The sequence below is a fragment of the Solea solea genome, chromosome 11 (assembly GCF_958295425.1).
Source record: "Solea solea chromosome 11, fSolSol10.1, whole genome shotgun sequence".
Classification (NCBI taxonomy): Eukaryota; Metazoa; Chordata; class Actinopteri; order Pleuronectiformes; family Soleidae; genus Solea; species Solea solea.
Genome location: NC_081144.1, coordinates 20,137,871 through 20,154,530, shown reverse-complemented (window position 1 = coordinate 20,154,530; position 16,660 = coordinate 20,137,871). Strand labels below are relative to the sequence as shown.

At 41.6% G+C, this 16,660-nt stretch overlaps 1 protein-coding gene across 1 annotated transcript in view; it reads left to right on the top strand.

Annotated features, from left to right (window-relative positions):
• Positions 1 to 6,820: 6,820 nt before the first annotated feature.
• LOC131469266 (V-set and transmembrane domain-containing protein 2-like protein) overlaps positions 6,821 to 16,660 on the top strand; it is a 44,376-nt gene continuing 34,536 nt past the window's right edge. Inside the window, exon 1 of the mRNA XM_058644252.1 lies at positions 6,821 to 7,227. Within this exon, the coding sequence (XP_058500235.1) occupies positions 7,110 to 7,227 (118 nt within the window). The 5' untranslated portion in view covers positions 6,821 to 7,109. The remainder of the gene's footprint in view (positions 7,228 to 16,660) is intronic.

The window sequence follows — 16,660 nt, the reverse complement described above, 5'->3', positions numbered from 1 at the left end:
GGTTTAGCGAGTGAATTTTGTGCTGCTTGTTGATAACCTTTTGTTCACATGAATCTCATTATGCCCGTACACTTTGTTATTATTGCATACAGGCACAGATGGAGACGACAAAGTGAATATCTGCAGCTGCAATCCTCGCACAAAAACAGACCGGCTTCCACTTTATTTGTCTCAGTCCACCCACTGCTGGATCTCAGCAGCCTCCTGCAGCTCTCTCCTCTTCACTGTGGAGGTGTATTGTGGTCGAGCTGCACACACAAACAAACTCGCTGTTTTATTGCACAAGCAGAGACACAGATACTCGTGAACGTCCGAGGATTGACCGGTTCACGTGTTCATTTCTTCACATTTGCCACAACCGTTCACTTGGACTGGACTAATATGGTCTAAAAAGGTTTACTGTGGCAGCAAATTACATTTAATCCCGATCATATCATTATTTCAAAGTCTTTTTCTACATATTTTTCAGTCGTTTGTGCATAATTTATGACCCGTTATGACCCAGCAGCATCTGTAGTTCATTCCTGTGAGCCAAGTTTAGACTCGCATTCATAAAAAAAACAAACATCTTCACCACATTTTGGCATATGTGGCATACAGCCATGGTAAATGTACAGGGTCTGTATGTAAAACATGTAAACCTCTGGCAATTAACATTCAAAGCAGGTTCTGCAATGAAAATATTGAACGATGATGATGTCCCGAGGGTCTCTCGGGTTGCCAGGAACGCTCACTTATAACCGCTTACACATATCCATACACAGCCATTACTGTTTTATCTTTTATAAACATTGAACCTATTTAAGTTAAAGGAATACTTCACCAATTTCCTTTTAGCTTTGAATTACTATAATAGGGGTAGAATTGTTGTACTTTCTTTGTTGTGTGCGGCACCCACCAGGGACACTTGGTCCTGTTAGCGTAACTGTTAGCAAAGATGGCGGACAACGTTTACATTCAGGGAATGAGGTCCGGGTCTAAAAAGTGCGGAATTAGCGTTGCAGTTTCAAGCCTCGGACCAAGTGACCAAGTGTCACTGGTGGGCACGGAACAAAAAGAAGAATGAAGATATTTCTCAACGTAGGGGAAACAGGTTGGGAAGAACAATTTTTCAAAAATGCTACCCCTGTTCTAGTAATACAAAGCTAAATACAAAAAGTATTCCTTTAATATTCATATATCAGTGTCAGTGAGACGTCTTTTCCTGCTGTAAGCAGAGCAGTGGAGAATGATCATGTTACACGGCAACACTATACTACGACAGAGATTTAGCTAATGTTGACGGAAGCTCAGTTGTTTTCTCTCCAGAAGAAAATTAGCCTCAACTGTATTTATCTCCAAATTCCTCTCTAGATCCTAATTTTTCCTTTCCAGAAATAAGAGGACGTTGAGAGCTGGTGTGATGGTTATGTTATGCCTTTCAGACCCATAGTTCTAGCTCGCAGTGTTTGACAAGCTCCTCTGGCAACCTGTGTGTCCAAGTTGTACATGCTGCATTATTGGGAGAGTGTCTGTGGAACAGGCCAGAACATAAACTCAAACCATAAACAAGAGTTTGTGGGCTGCAAATTAGGATTTAAACTATGAATACAATGTTGTGCCATTTTAAGTGAAGCCAGTATTCCAATGAATAAACCTTTTGAATCATTTTATGACTTAATTATTATTAAGTCATACATTATTACTGTAACTAAGCTCAGTAACAGGAAAACATTCCCAATTGTGATTGAAATGATAGAAAGGAGATGGAGGAGGTCAGAGTTGTTATTGTGTCTATGAAATCTAAAGTAAGTTGCTATCAGTGGGAGGCACAGGTCATGGGATTGTTTTATGGTATTGATGTTGGTCCCTTTCCACAGTTATTTGTCCCTTTTAAGCCCTGTAATTGACAACAATTGACGACAGAAACAACTTAAAACTGTGCCTCCATTCGACTGTGATTGAGGGTCTTCACTGATCTGACCTGCTGTCTTCTCACACGATCATGCTTTATCTTATTCAGCAGCTCTCAGGTGTCTCTCTCATATAAAAAAAACACTCTCTTGTCGTCTACTGTACTTTCACAGTCATATCAATCACTCATTTCGACCATGATCTTGGCAGGAAGCAGCGGTGTTGTGAGGAGACGGGGGAGGAGAGGGGAGGCTGCTCGCTGACAGTCGTCACATCTGCTGCCTTTCCTAAGTGTTTTCACAAACTCTAATATCGCTCAGTAACAAGATGGGTAGAGCGGCAGGGCGTCGTTTGCATATTGTATTGGCAGAGGAGGCTCGGCCCCATGCATCTCTTATCAGTGATTATGACTGCGGCGTGTTTAACAGCAGTAGTACAGCAATTTCACAGCCGAGGGGAGGGAGAATAATTGTATTTTCCGAATGAGTGAGTGCAAACACTGTGCACCGCTGTGCTTTTGGGCTCTCCGCTGTTAGTCGGAGACTGAGACTGTTATTGAGTTAGCACAGGGACTGACAAAAGCACAACGCAGGGCCATTGGAATTTGAAAGTGTTGGCGTGCACACGCCTCCAGGACAATGAAATTTAGCTGAACATCATCTGTGTGTCTGAGGCTATAAGACATAGATTGCTTATTTTTAACCAAAATGCAGGCTTTGTTGTGATTTCCAGAATCTGTCAGCGTACAATGAGAAGCAGAGTCTTCAGCTACCGTGCTTCTCACCAATTGTGAGATTTATAATGTTGGAACCTTCACATTCACCTTTAACACCTCAAAATCGCTGATGAGATCATTCACTGATTTTCTTCTACACGGTACCGTTTGCAGTGTGAAAGTAACACTAATTAACACCAATTCTGATGAGGACTAATTGGGGATTTATGCTAAATTTAACTAATTTAGTGTTATTAAATAAGAGTTAAATATGAAGAGTTAAAGTGGCTCCCACATTTTTCTAATGTGATGCAACACTGTCTGTATGTCCAAGATGATAATACTACATTAATAATTAAGAATTAAATTAACCTCTTCTAATTATTTTCAGCAGACTGACTCAGATTTATTCTGGATTGTGGGACGAGAGGACGACCTGAACACGTGGACTCAGCTAAGTCACACTAGCATATTTAGCCACTCTATTAACTCTGTCGCTACAGGCGGTGAAGCTATGAACAATCTGAGAGGCTCCGGCTTCGTTTTTTTTTTACATTAGAGGGCAGTAAAATCACAAAAGTGGACTGTGGTGTGGTGATAATGACCTAGAACGGAAAAATAACACAAATAAAACAGCAGACATTGCATTTGATGTAACGTTTAATGGCTTTTATATAGAACAGATGTGTAAATGTGCCCTAAATGTGCAATATCCAACTAAATAAAACCAAATAACTTAAGATAAACACTATTTAGATGTCGAAATAAAGATATCTAGATTTCTTTAATGTGTTACAATGCTTCGGCTGCCACTTATGCCTTGTCCGGCGGTGCAGAGGCATATTTGTATTAGTACGAATATTGACGCAGCCGTGTTTTGTTGAAGGATGAGGGAGACTTAGGGTCCTACGTCACCAAACCTGGGTTTTCGCTGCAACATCAGGTGAAATACAAACTGCACTGCAGGAACAGTGCAATCCTACAGCCACACAGCTGCCACTAGAAAGAACTACCTTACTGCTGCTGCTGCTGCTGCTGCTGCTGCTGCTGCTTCTGCTCAGGAAGTTTCCCCCAGAATCATTTCTCTGGTAGCACCTCTAGGAATAACGTGCTGGCTCAGGGGAATCTGAACTGTCCCTTAGTTATGCTGCCATAAGCCTGTATGTTCCAGCATCCACCCTGAAACTGAAGAAGGGAAGAGGAACTCAGCCATCACTCATTTGATTATTTACACCTGTGATTTTGGATGCTTCTCCCTTTAGTGGTCACCTCAGCGGATCATCTGCCTACTGTCAACTGCCAACTGTCCTCATGTCCTCCTTTACAGCATCCGTGAACCTCCTCTTCTTCCTCTTCCCTCTACTTCCTCTTTTCCTCCTGCCCGGCAGCTCCATCTTCACCATCCCTTCGTCCAAGTTAATCACCATCCCTGACCAAACTATCTGGACCTTCACTCTCTTTTTCTCCAAACCGGTCAACCTGAGCTGTCCTGTGAATATGCTCATTTCTAATTGGTCACTCCCAACCAAAATCTTCAGCTCTGCCACCTCTTTATACTCTATATCATCAAAGGGCCCATTATTTGTTGTGTTTGAAATCTTTTGCACCATTTATAAACATAATATTGATATTGAAGAAAAATCCTATTACGATATACAATATATTGTTTTTGAATTATTGCCCAACCCTCCGAGGAATCTTAAAACACACTTGATGAATTGTGACAGCCAGTGAACCAGTTTATAGCTCTATCACCACAGATCATTTGTTTTGTGGAGCAGTCAATCACTCTGACAATCACTGGTACAAATCAATGCTATTGTGCTATATGATGGCTAATATGATAAGTACCTCCGTTTTACAGATCCGGCCAATAAAACTCAGCGGTCATAAAAGCTCTTCTGACCCGACCCTTGATGTCACGATGCTAAATCTATCTTCCAGAATCACAAACATCAGGGGAAAAGGAACATGTAAATGTCAACTTAGTGGAGCAGCAGCCTCCACAGGAAGAGGACCGTGACAAGGTGGAAAGATGGCACCCACGTGTGTCCACTGCCTGGTGAAATCACCGTGCGTGACAGTGAGTGTGTGCTTAACTTGACCAGCTGACACGGAGCAGACATTTCAGCCATGAACATGCTCATATAAAGACAGCAGCCAGTCACTCAGTGTAATGATGCTGACAGGGAAAGCGGCACAGCCCTGACCTGGCATCTTAACACCCTCCACGTTATTCATGTTTAGCTGAAGGTAAAGCAGTGACAGCAGGTGACTGACGGCAACAACTGATGGCATCAGGATTCATAGTATGTTAGGAGGATGTTAAGGAGGGGATGGGAGGGAAGGAAACCTTCTTTTCTTTTTTTTGTCCTTCAGAACAACAGAGTCTTCGCTGCATGTCGATTTTGTTTGTGGTCATAGCATCAGAGTTTAGCAGTGATTTTTTTTTTTTTCTCCCTTGGATTTTTCTAATCCCCATCATTCGGAGTCATCAACAACAGCTAATCACAGTGGGAATGTTTATATCTATAAAATGCGGCTTGACATTGTGGCGATGTCAGCAGAAAGTAGAGCTGTGTGTGTGAAATCAATCTCAGCTGCTCGGTCATGGAACACTAATTGCTGCAGCTATAAAATATGGAGCGTTATACACTGTGTACAAAACTAATGCCCACACGAAATGATCATTTAGTAAATATTAAGCTCTTTTCTGTGGTTACAGTGTAAAATGGGGCAGGCTCTTTGTGTTAGCAAACACTGTTCAGCTTGGAGCACTGCCATGTGGTACACTTCACTTGGCTATATTAGCATATTTATCTATTATTTAAGGGATAGTTTAATTATATGAGGTATTGACACAACGTCAGCCGAGTGAGCTGCTGAACATGCAGGAGGTCTGGGACAAGGACGGAAGGATATGTTTGCCATTTTTCTCTGGCTGTAAAATTAAGTGTGTCTCACTCTTCTGCACCAAAGTCCACAGAGAAAATCAGCATGCTTAGCCTTGAAGGGACACAGAAGCTGTGGAGCTTTGTGTCACTTTGATGCATCAGAATTAAGGATTTCAAACACAGAGGTCACAAAATATCTTATTTGAACTTTCTTATGGCGGCAGCAGTGGATCAGTTGTTTACAGGCTGACACAAATGCCGTGTTTCCACCGGCTCTACTCGCCTCGCATCGTTTCGCCACGGCACGGTTAAGCTGTGTTTCCACTAGCATAGTACCTAGTACTTCGAGATCATTTGAGTAAATACGACATGCTTCATGGATATAAAACGATGCACTTGAAATGTGGGCAGGCTGGCTAACAGTGACAACATAACAGCAAACATGTTTTTAAGATATTGCAGACTTAAAGGAATACTTCACCGATTAGCATTTAGCTTTGTATTACTAGAATAGGGGTAGTATTTTTGAAAAATTGTGCTTCCCAACCTCAGTTTCCCCTGAGTTGATAAATATCTTCATTTGTTTCTTTGTTACGTGCCCACCAGTGACACTTGGTCCTGTTAGCGTAACTGTTAGCAAAGATGGCGGACACTGTTTACATTCTGGGAATGAGGTCCCGTCCCCCTACAAGTGGGTCTAAAAAGTGCGGAATTAGCGTTGCAGTTTCAATCGGACCAAGTGTCAAGATATTTCTCGACTCAGGGGAAACTGAGGTTGGGAAGCACATTTTTTTCATGTTAAAAAAAATATTACATTTTATATTAAAATACTACCCCTATTCTAGTAATACAAAGCTCAATGCAAATTGGTGAAGTATCCCTTTAAGCAGGGGCAGATTTTATTAGGTAAGCCTTTTGTTAAGTGGCTAAAATCTGTAAAATCACCTTGAATCCTTCCTGGCAGCCCTGTTTTCTGTCAGAGCAAATCTGTAAAAACTCTTAAATAGTGGCTCAGTGAAGTCAGTCACCAATACCTAACACAACCACACAACCACAAAAAAAACCTGAACTATCCCTTTAATAAGAATAAGAATAGTAGTATATAATAGTAATAATAATACAATGGCTTTTAATCTTAAGGTAAACATAATTAAGTTTAAGACTAGTAACTGTGTGTGTGATTTTTTTATTACCCCTCCCATAATTGATATTCCTCATTGCGAGCCGCAGCACTTCCTGTTTGGGAGAAGTGTTCCTCCGCCTCATGTAGAGCCGAGTGAGGAGAAGCAGAGCGTCAGTGAGTCTGAGGAGACACAGAGAGACCGACAGAGAGAGAGACACAGAGAGACAGAGGCTGTAGTCGCGTCGTCTTGTTTTCATCTCACTCCACTTCTCACCGCGATAACTCTGGATTTTTATTTTATTTTATTTAAACAAAAAAAATCAAACGCAAACCATAACAAAAAGGCAGAAAGAAAAATAATAATAAAAGTAAACGACGTGTCCTCCACCTGATGTGAAAGGAAGAAGGAGAGAGAGAAAGAAAGAAGAGGAAAGAACGAAAGAAAGAAAGAAAGGAGAGCAGATCAAAGAGAAGAGAAGGAGACATGGGAGCGTTCAGGTTGCTGCTGAGGAGTTTGCATTACATGGGACTCTACATTCAACTTAGTGTCTCCACGAGACAAGCTGGACACGGCGAGGTAGAGAACCACATCTCTGGGAACGGTAGGCACACACACACACACACACACACACACACACACAGTGGCTGATGCTCACAATCTGGCAAATACAGAAAGATAATCTTCCCGCGTGTGTGTTTCCGCTTTTGTGTCTTTGGTTTGGTTTAGAAGAAGAAGAAGAGTTCAGGTGTGTGCCACTGACTCAGCCCACTGAGTCCACTGCTGTTTCATTGACAATGATGTGATTATACCTGGTTCAGTTGTAGCAGCTCTCACAGTCAGTGATGTACAGTGAGATGTGGTTTGGTCAGTACTCTTTTCTGGTGTCCACATTTCACACACACACACACACACACACACACACACACACACTCACACACACACTTACCTGCCACTTTATTAGGTACACAGTCACCCTTACAAAGTGGAAGTAGCGGCACCCTGAGTGGGCTCACTGATATTTGATGGTAACCGTTGTAACCTTTCTATCATTTTTTGATCCAGTCTGGCTATCCATGCTCTGTCCTCTGGCATCGATAAGGCATTTTTAACCCAGAGAACTACTGCTTGTTGGTTATTTTCTCTGTAGACCCCAGAGATCTGGTATCCACATCCATGCTGTGTTCAAAGACACTTTCCTCCTTATTCTGATGCTGGGTTTGAGCTTCAGCAGGTCTTCTCCATGTGTGGAGTTGCTGATCATGTGATTTATGATTAGATATTTGCATTATTGAACAGGTGGAACTAATATAGTGGTTGCGGAATAACAATATAATACATCCATGATACCATAAAACAATACAATTATAACATAAAGGATGACTTGTTCGTTCATTCATTCAGCAGGAACTGAGGTGACCTCAGATAATAGATGGAAGTTAATATTCCTCTTTTAATAATGTAGATTAAGTCTATATCTATATATCCAGTATAACAACCTTCCCTCCAGTTCCAGTCTGCCTCCTCCTCTCACCAGGAGCTTCCCTCCAGTGTTTACACTGGGTTACATCATGTCATCTTAACACCACACAGTGTCGTGGCTCTCTTTGTTTTTGTCCCAGCAACTTTGACGGAGACTGTCCGTCTCTACAGGTGTCTCGCGCTGACGGCTCGTGTCGGCACCACTGAGTTTTGCGTGGGCAGCACACGGAAAAAGGGAGATTGAGCGAAAGTGACGGGAAGCTGGTCCGAATGCTTCGGTGCCCTTGAGGCAATGACTCTTCTTCTTCCCGTAGATGTGTTATCAGCTCCACCCACTCCTGTAAATGTGCTCCATCATCAGTCACGGCAAACCCATGCCCTCTCACAACACACCGTCCGTCACCGTGTGCAGGGATTTACGTCCGAATGTATGCCTACATGCTACTGCTTACGTCACATCTTGAAGCATGATGTCATAATTGAGATGCTGCTGTACCCGGATAAAAATGTCATGTGTGTCATACTGTAGGGCTCTCACAGTGACTCTCACAAAATGTCAGAACAACGTTATGACGAAATTCTGCCTTGCCGCAGGAATTTTTAACGACCCGAAAAATAGTTGACAGGCTCTGAAAAATGTCAACTCTTTATGATTCTGTCTCACGACAATGAGTTTGTACCGAATCAGATCACAAAGGCATTATCGGTGGATATTGTGCGGCTCTATTATCTCTGCAGCCACAGATGATGAGCTGAAACTTAAAGAGGAGAGTGTCGTCCAGAGGAAGCAGAAAAAGGAGTAGTCTGACATTTTGGGGAAAGACGAGAGGATCAGTATCACACTGTCGCTGGTTAGTGTGGAAACACAGGGAGAGAGTTCTGCTGAAAGAGCATCAAGAACCAAACAGTAAACATCTGTATCACCGTCAGTCCACTTTAGTCCTAGCTTTCTGTGGGTGGTTTGTGCGTCTAGGTCAGAGCAGCAGAGAACGTACGGTGCCGAGTGTTTGGGATCAGGTTGGGATATTCTCACAGCACAGCACGGCCGCCCATGTTGGTTTAGCAGAGTGAGTCCTGGTCTGAAAGCAGAGCAGGATTATCTTCGTGTTTACCACCCATTAGATTAGATCAGGTGTCTTCATGTGCTGATGTCGTGTTAAAGAAAATATTCATGAAGGTGTTGATATGTGGAGCAATGTGAGTAATATCCCATGGCAGGCTAGAGATGATTCAGAAGAACAGCGAGTGTGTGAATGAATGTGAGTGTGTGTGTGCAGAACTTGTTTTTGTTTCATCCAAAGTTTACAACTTTATATTTTGTGGCTCCTGCAGACACACGCACATGAATGGATTCATTTCTAAATGAAATGCTAATGTAGGTGAATGTGATATTTATAATCCGTCCTGTTTGTACTACAACACATAAGAAAGCAACATTTCATTCCCTTTAAAATACTATTTTGATGATCAATTAATCAGTTTGAGTGTTTCTTTTCATAGTAAAAAACAAGTTCTCTGGCTTTTCAGCTTCCTCAGTGTGAATATTTTCTGGTTTCTTTGTTCCATTTCACAAAGGAAATCATTAAAACTGAATCGTTTTGGTTTGTGGACAAAACAAGACACTGGAGAACCGAGATCGACATTTTTCAACATTTTCTAACATTTTATGGACCGAACAACTAATGGATTACTCGAGAAAATAGGACAGATTTGTTGATTATGAAAAGAGTCGTTAGTTGCAGAAAATCAAAATTGAATAACTAGCAGTCATTAAAAGAAGATTCAAAAACTAGACTGTTCATAGATATGAGGTGAATTCACAGCGTGAGCTACATCACAGTGTGAGTCATATCAAAGGAAAAAGCCTTCATTTGCTTCTCTGAGAAGTTTTCCGTGTTGAGTGGATGACTGCAACTTAAAGCCTCTCTACCCGAGTACTGTCTTATTCACATCACCATCACCTTTTATGACCTTACATTCTTTTTATTATTCTGCGTTCCTGATGCCTAGTTTCTGTTGAAGAACATCAAGGAAAGTAGGAAACTTATTTTTTACTGGTTTTAATTATTTGCTCTATTTGTTTTAGAGAGCTGGAGATCTCTGTTGATAACTCCGGGTAAAACCCTCCTGAATGATGAACTGTGAAGGAATTAACCTAAAATAAAATAAATAAAATAAAACGAAAAATGAGTTATTCAAAGATGATTATGAACATCCCTGTACAGTATGTGCTTGGAAATAAATGAAATTAAATGTAATTTAATTTAATCGTACGCTAGGCAATAATTCAATAACAGTATGCTGTGATATAATTTTCTTCAACATCAATATGACTAAGGTTCATATCATGATGACACAGCATATAATCCACAGGAGTGTCTCCTTGTTTGTTGTTTCCCGTCTATGAAGACGTTTAAAACCACAATGAACCTCTTCTGAGATTTTTTTCCTCAACAATTATTGATATGATATGAAACTATTACACAACGTACATTAAATTGAAATGAAGTCAGCAAAATGGAAATCAAATTAAAACAATTATATAAGTAAATAGAAAGAGAATGCAGATTCCCCATCCCCTCCTAAACCTGAAGCTCCTCAGTGTCTACTATTTTCATCCAGCTGGTCACAAGACAAGGTAAAAAAGAAAAGAAAAACAAATGAAAATCTTTAGCCAAATTTCATCTCGCTGCTGGTCCTTATCTGCCCAGACGTTTTTTTTAGTCATTGATACTTTTCAATTAGCTCCTAATTAGAATGTGGTTATCCAGCGAGAAGATTGTTCCAGCTAATCAATTGTCCTAATGAATTAGAAAAGGGCCAAATGAGCTGTTGAGACAATACGATGCTAAAACCTTCAAAAAGGAAAATTAATTGAAATAAGATAAAGAGAACAATACTTGTACAGGACGTTTTATGTCAACCCTTCCTTTTTTATGATGACCCCATCTTTCCAATATCAATTTAAAGATATCATTTGTGAAATTTCTGCATTGGTGATATATTTTTTGTGTACTTACATAAACCAAAAAACACTCACAAGACTTTATTTATCTTGAAGATAACACAAATCAACGTTTAAATGATATTCTTTAGTCAGTAAAATGCCAGGAGTCTTCAGTCTGAAGCTACACATCCATCCAATGGTCCTGCAAGTATTTCACAATAAAAGCTTGGCTGAAAAAAAAAACGGGGGGGACAGAAATGTTACCTTTATCTTGAAAAGGGTACAGGATGTGGTGCGTGTGTGTGTGTGTGTGTGTGTGTGTGTGTGTGTGTGACTCATGCAGCAGATGAGTGAAGCTGAGATTCAGCAGCTGAAGTGAGGTTTCAAATCACACTCTTCAGGAGGGAGGCGGAGTCAGTCTGTTACTGATAATGATTCTATTCTATTATTTGGCATCTGTTGAATATCTACAGGTATTTTGACTCGACTAACAAAAGTCATCCAAGCCTGAAAGCCTTCATTCTGGATCGGTCTTTTCTCTTCATCCTGTCGTGACCTTCGTCACCAGAGAAACCAGCCTGTAGTGGCTCCGACCATTTGATTGAATTTGAACCATTTGTGTCCAATTGAGCAGGTGAATCATTTTCCACTCACCGAAGACAGAATCCTGAACGTCTGCCTCACAGTCCATGAAAGGCTTCAGGGTCATCCACACTGTGACATCATTTGAGGAGAACATACTAGATGGATGCATGAGAATAAAGGCAGTTTTGGCACAGATGCAGTTGCAGCCTGTGATGGATAAGCGTCCTCTTCCAAGACCGTTTTGTACTTTTGAGTAAGTCGTTAATTGGGTGAATGTGGGCGGGACTTTGACTTAAAGGCAAACTGGCGCTCTGAGGTAGTGTCACGTACCACACTATTGTTAGACTATTAAAAATTCAACAGTGTCCAATGCGGCATCACTGGCAAAGTTTCAGCAGCAGCTTGTGGGGTTTACTTGTGTCTTCTGCAGAATCAGACACCAAATGTTCCCGTCTGCTCCTCGCCTCACACTCACCCTATGTCATACCATAACTGATTTGCGGAGAATACATATAAATATAGAGCATTCATGGGTTCAGCTAATGTGGGTCACCTCCAGTATTTATGCTTAGCAAAGCTAATCAGCTGCTGGCTGTGGCCTAGTGTATTTGTTTGTACTTAACCCCCAAATTTACCGATTTTTCAGATCGTCTTTGGTTGACTACACCAGTAGCGATGGGACGATACCACTCTCTTTCGTCTCCAATACCGATATCATAAAAGTCGAGTATCTACCGATATTAGACCGATACAGTAATTTTAGACCATTTACACGAACGTATGAAGCTGTTAACAACACATTTTGTGCTGAGTCATTTCAAAGACAATTCTCCAACTGTGTAACAAGTATTGTTCTCCCAGAAAAGAAGAAATAAACATTACTTTTAAAAAGTGGCAGCTGATAGTGCTTTAAATGAGATGTTGTTTGGTACAATGCTGCTGAGTGTGGCTGAATAAGTAATTAGTAAGAGAAGAGAAAATTAATCAACCAGGCTCTCTGTCTTTTCTGAATTATAAATAGTAATTTGTAAATAATTCATTAAATAATACAATCAATGTTATTATCATTATAATAGGACAATGTATTATTATGTGTTTAACAAACATTACTATGATACACTTCAATTTGCTCTTTCCAAAATGTCCGCAATGCTTTTACAAACAGACACACACAACCACACAAACTCTGTGTGTGTGTGTGTCTCTTGTCCATTGTCAGTATCTCTGTTGCTCAGACGGAGCCATAAAAGTGGAAGAAGCAAAGTGTCAGAATAATCAGGAAGGATGGGTGAGGAAGCAGAGGAGAGAAGGACAGACTGACAGTTTTAAAGCTTGTTGGCACTCAGCAGTAGGTAGAGCCAATGTGTTTAGGTCCTGACCTCAGTATATACTCGTCACTGAGGAGACAAGTGCTGCAGGGCAGCCTGGGATAAACTACAGGGAAGGTAGGAATTATTATTGTAGCTGCACATTCGCTCTGTTCCGTACACTGCTTGGTTGTCTCAGGATTTAAAAATCAATCTTCCACGTCTCCTGGCTATGTCTACATATTCCTTAAGGAGAAAAGTGTACACAAAGCCGAGATCCATGACGTGTTCGCATTAATCGAAGCCGAAAGAAGAAGTCAACTGCTGTGTCTCCACAGAGGGAAAACAAGGTGTAATTTTGTGATGCAAATAAGCCAATGGCTGTTGATATCTGGTTATGTTTTGTTGCTGCTTCAATTCATTGTTGCAGTAATATTTGCTTCTTGTAGTAAGTGAAGGAATTTTGTGGTTTCCTCATCAGTCCTCGCCAGCGGTGTCACGTTCTCTATTGTAAATCAAATATCGAAACGACGTCACAATCTCCACCTTCGACAAAGGTGGAATCAAGGATTTAACTACGCGCCCTGTGTGACGTACTGCAGGCGTGCCAGAGGAGAAATATAACAGTGTTGTGGTTGTAGCATGGTAGCAGGACTACACGTTAGCTCCTCCCGCTAACCCGAAGCTGCTGTCAACTAATAGTAACCACTGCTGTGTCTGTGAAATCACCCAAATATTTTTGCGTTCCCTGTTGTTGACAGGGAAATCATGGTGTGTAAGCTATTTTGCGCGTAGCATAGCACAGCACGTCTCCACGTGCATCATAAGGACGGAAAAAAAAAGAATGAAGATATTTCTCGACTGAGGTTGGGAAGCACAATTTTTCAAAAATACTACCCCTATTCTAGTAATACAAAGCTAAATGCAATTATAATTGTATTTCTTTAATTAACATAGTACTGAAACCACACTACAGAATACCAAGTGGGTCACATCAGTCACTAAATACACTCCTCTGTTAAATATTGAGATTTTAGACATTTCCTTGGCAATTGTTAGAGATTAACCCAGGTTGTATTTTTAACTGATCTACAGTTCAGCATTGTTCGGCTCGTTTCTTGTGTCGGACATCTCTTCCTGTGACGGCACTTTGACGACTGATCTTTCTTGGAAACTCGCCAAAGCAGGTACTAAAAAAAAGTACCTGGTACCAGGTACTATGCTACTGGAAATGCAACTTTACGTGGAAACATGCCATATGTGGCCCTGTGATGAACATGGGCCTCATGTGGAGGATAAAGCAGTAGAAGATGGATCGATGGATGAATTCATCTGGCTGGTTTTGTGTCTTCTGATTGTCTCTACTTATAAGCCGTTAACCAGCATCCAACTATTGGAAATTCATGTTTTTGTCTCACTACAAATCAAGTCCATATGTTTATTAGCTGGTGCCACTAATGCTCCAGTTGGGTGAAGAAGACAATGCAATAAGCTGACACAATTAAAAAACACACCAGGCAAGCAGTTTAAGACTCGTGTTTAAGACTCCTCAGTGCATCAGAGGCTTCAGTGAGAATCAACACACCTAATTTAAGTGTTTTTATTTCACTTTTTTTACATCTGTTTTAATTGATACTCAACATTTCCTCCTCAGTCTGGTGTGAAAACTTTTTAATAATGTTTTTTTTTTCTTTTCTTTTTTTTTCTTCCTGAGCAGTGCCAGCCACAACTTTTTATTTATGTGAAGAATTGCACATACCGGTGTAACAGCTCAGCAGCACTACCATATGTGTATATGTAAATGTATAATAACTTTCCTCAAAGATAGCGGAACAATGCCGAGAATTGACAGACTGTGCTTGGGCTTTTTATCACTGACCGTTGTTCTGTGGGAGAGAAAGTCATTTGAGTGGAGGCACATGATTCAACCAGCCGATTTATCATTCCAACCTGCAAAGAAACATGACAGCCGTTCAGGTGTTGTACTCAGTGCTTGACAATGTGGACTGGATGTCCTTGATCATTCTCGCTTCCTCCTTCCTTCCTTCTCTTCCTCCCCTCCTTCGCCCACTTCCCTCGATGTGTTGTGTCTAATAAACTCCGAGTCCTCTCCCTTCCCTCCTCGATGAAAGCACTCTCTTCAAAATGGGCACAAACAAGCAGCGGGGTCAGCCGGCAGTCAAGGACTCTCACGCTGTCTTTCTCTATAAGTTCCTTCTGCCGAGCTCATCCTTTGCTCATTTTGTGTGTGTGTGTGTGTATGTGTGTGTGTGTGCGTGTGTGCGCGCGTGTGTGTGCGTGTGCGTGAGTAGGGAGGGACATACTTTGGAGGAGAAATGATTGCAGGCAGCTTTGAGTGGAGTGATTCAGAGCTGCACTTTCTCTGAGGTGTCTCTCCAAGACTGAAACTCTCCTCAGGGACACATTGTCAAACCTGTGTGTGTGTGTGTGTGTGTGTGTGTGTGTGTGTGTGTTTGTGGGGCTCTGTGGACTTTATGTGAGCAATGATAAAGGCAGGTTTGAGAGTTAGGATCCAAACCTTCACTCTCTGTATTCTGTTTCTAAGTCTGAGTTAGGGCTGCGTAGTAAGAGTTAGTAAGGGTAGAAGAGGTAGTAAGACCGGTATATTTTTGACAGCGATATGTAGTTGAGACAATATCGCCATACCGGTATATTATGTATTATTTTTATGTTGCCTCGCGAACGCTATTTAATGAAGCCGACCGCTTCTCTCTGAGCCTACAAGCCTAGTTCGGCTACTCAATCACGCCCCTTACATGTACGTACTACGTAGTGTTCTCCCACCCACGCTACGCATCACAACAGACATTTGAACGAAAACGTGGCGGACACAGTGCAGGCGGAGAGTGAGCAGTTGGTGGCTAAGAAAAAGAATAATGGCGCTGTTATTTTCCTAAATAAAATGTGTACTTTTACTCCTATACAGTTTTCTTAACCATCTTCGTTACTCGTTAATACAAAATAAAAGTTGAGCTGGTGACGTAATGCCTGTTTGTTGTTGCTAGTTTTTAGCGGCACCAGCTGTTAGCCGCTCAGCTGTTAGCCACAGATTTCGGCTCCAAGTGGACTTAAAACACATCAGTGACTCGTTGTTTACCGTGTCCGACACCGAGGCTCTGGTCTCCGGGTTTCTGTTGTACACTCCGGACACCGGCTTTCAGCTATTTAGCTGTCAGCTGAGCGGCCAACCGGTGAGCTAGTGAGCTAACCCGTTTTGTTCAAAATATCGTTATAATATCGTTTGGTCCATATCACCCAGCCCTAGTCTGAGTGTCTCTCTCTCTCTCTCTCTCTCTGTGTTCACAGATGGGGGGGTGGGGGTATAGTATTCCCTCTATTGTACTCAGCATGATGATGTTGGGGTGAAGTGCTTGGCTGTGAAGACTTGTGTGTGTGAGTGCGTTGCTTATCTTCCATTAGACACATTACTGCCAACGCTGCCACCACCAACATGGAGAGACACAAACACACACATTTCAGACCCTCAGATTTCGAGACACACGTTTCTCCTGGGGAGGCACTTGGCAGGATTCATCTGTTGGCAAACTCACTGAGGGAGGAAAGAGGGGGAGGAGGAGAGAGACAGGCGAATAGAGGAACGTGATGTATCCACGGTCCAGGATCAGTCATTTGCAGCCTGGAAGAGCTCCTCAGCCTCCAAATGGCTGCCACATAATTTAGTGAAGTACCAGTGT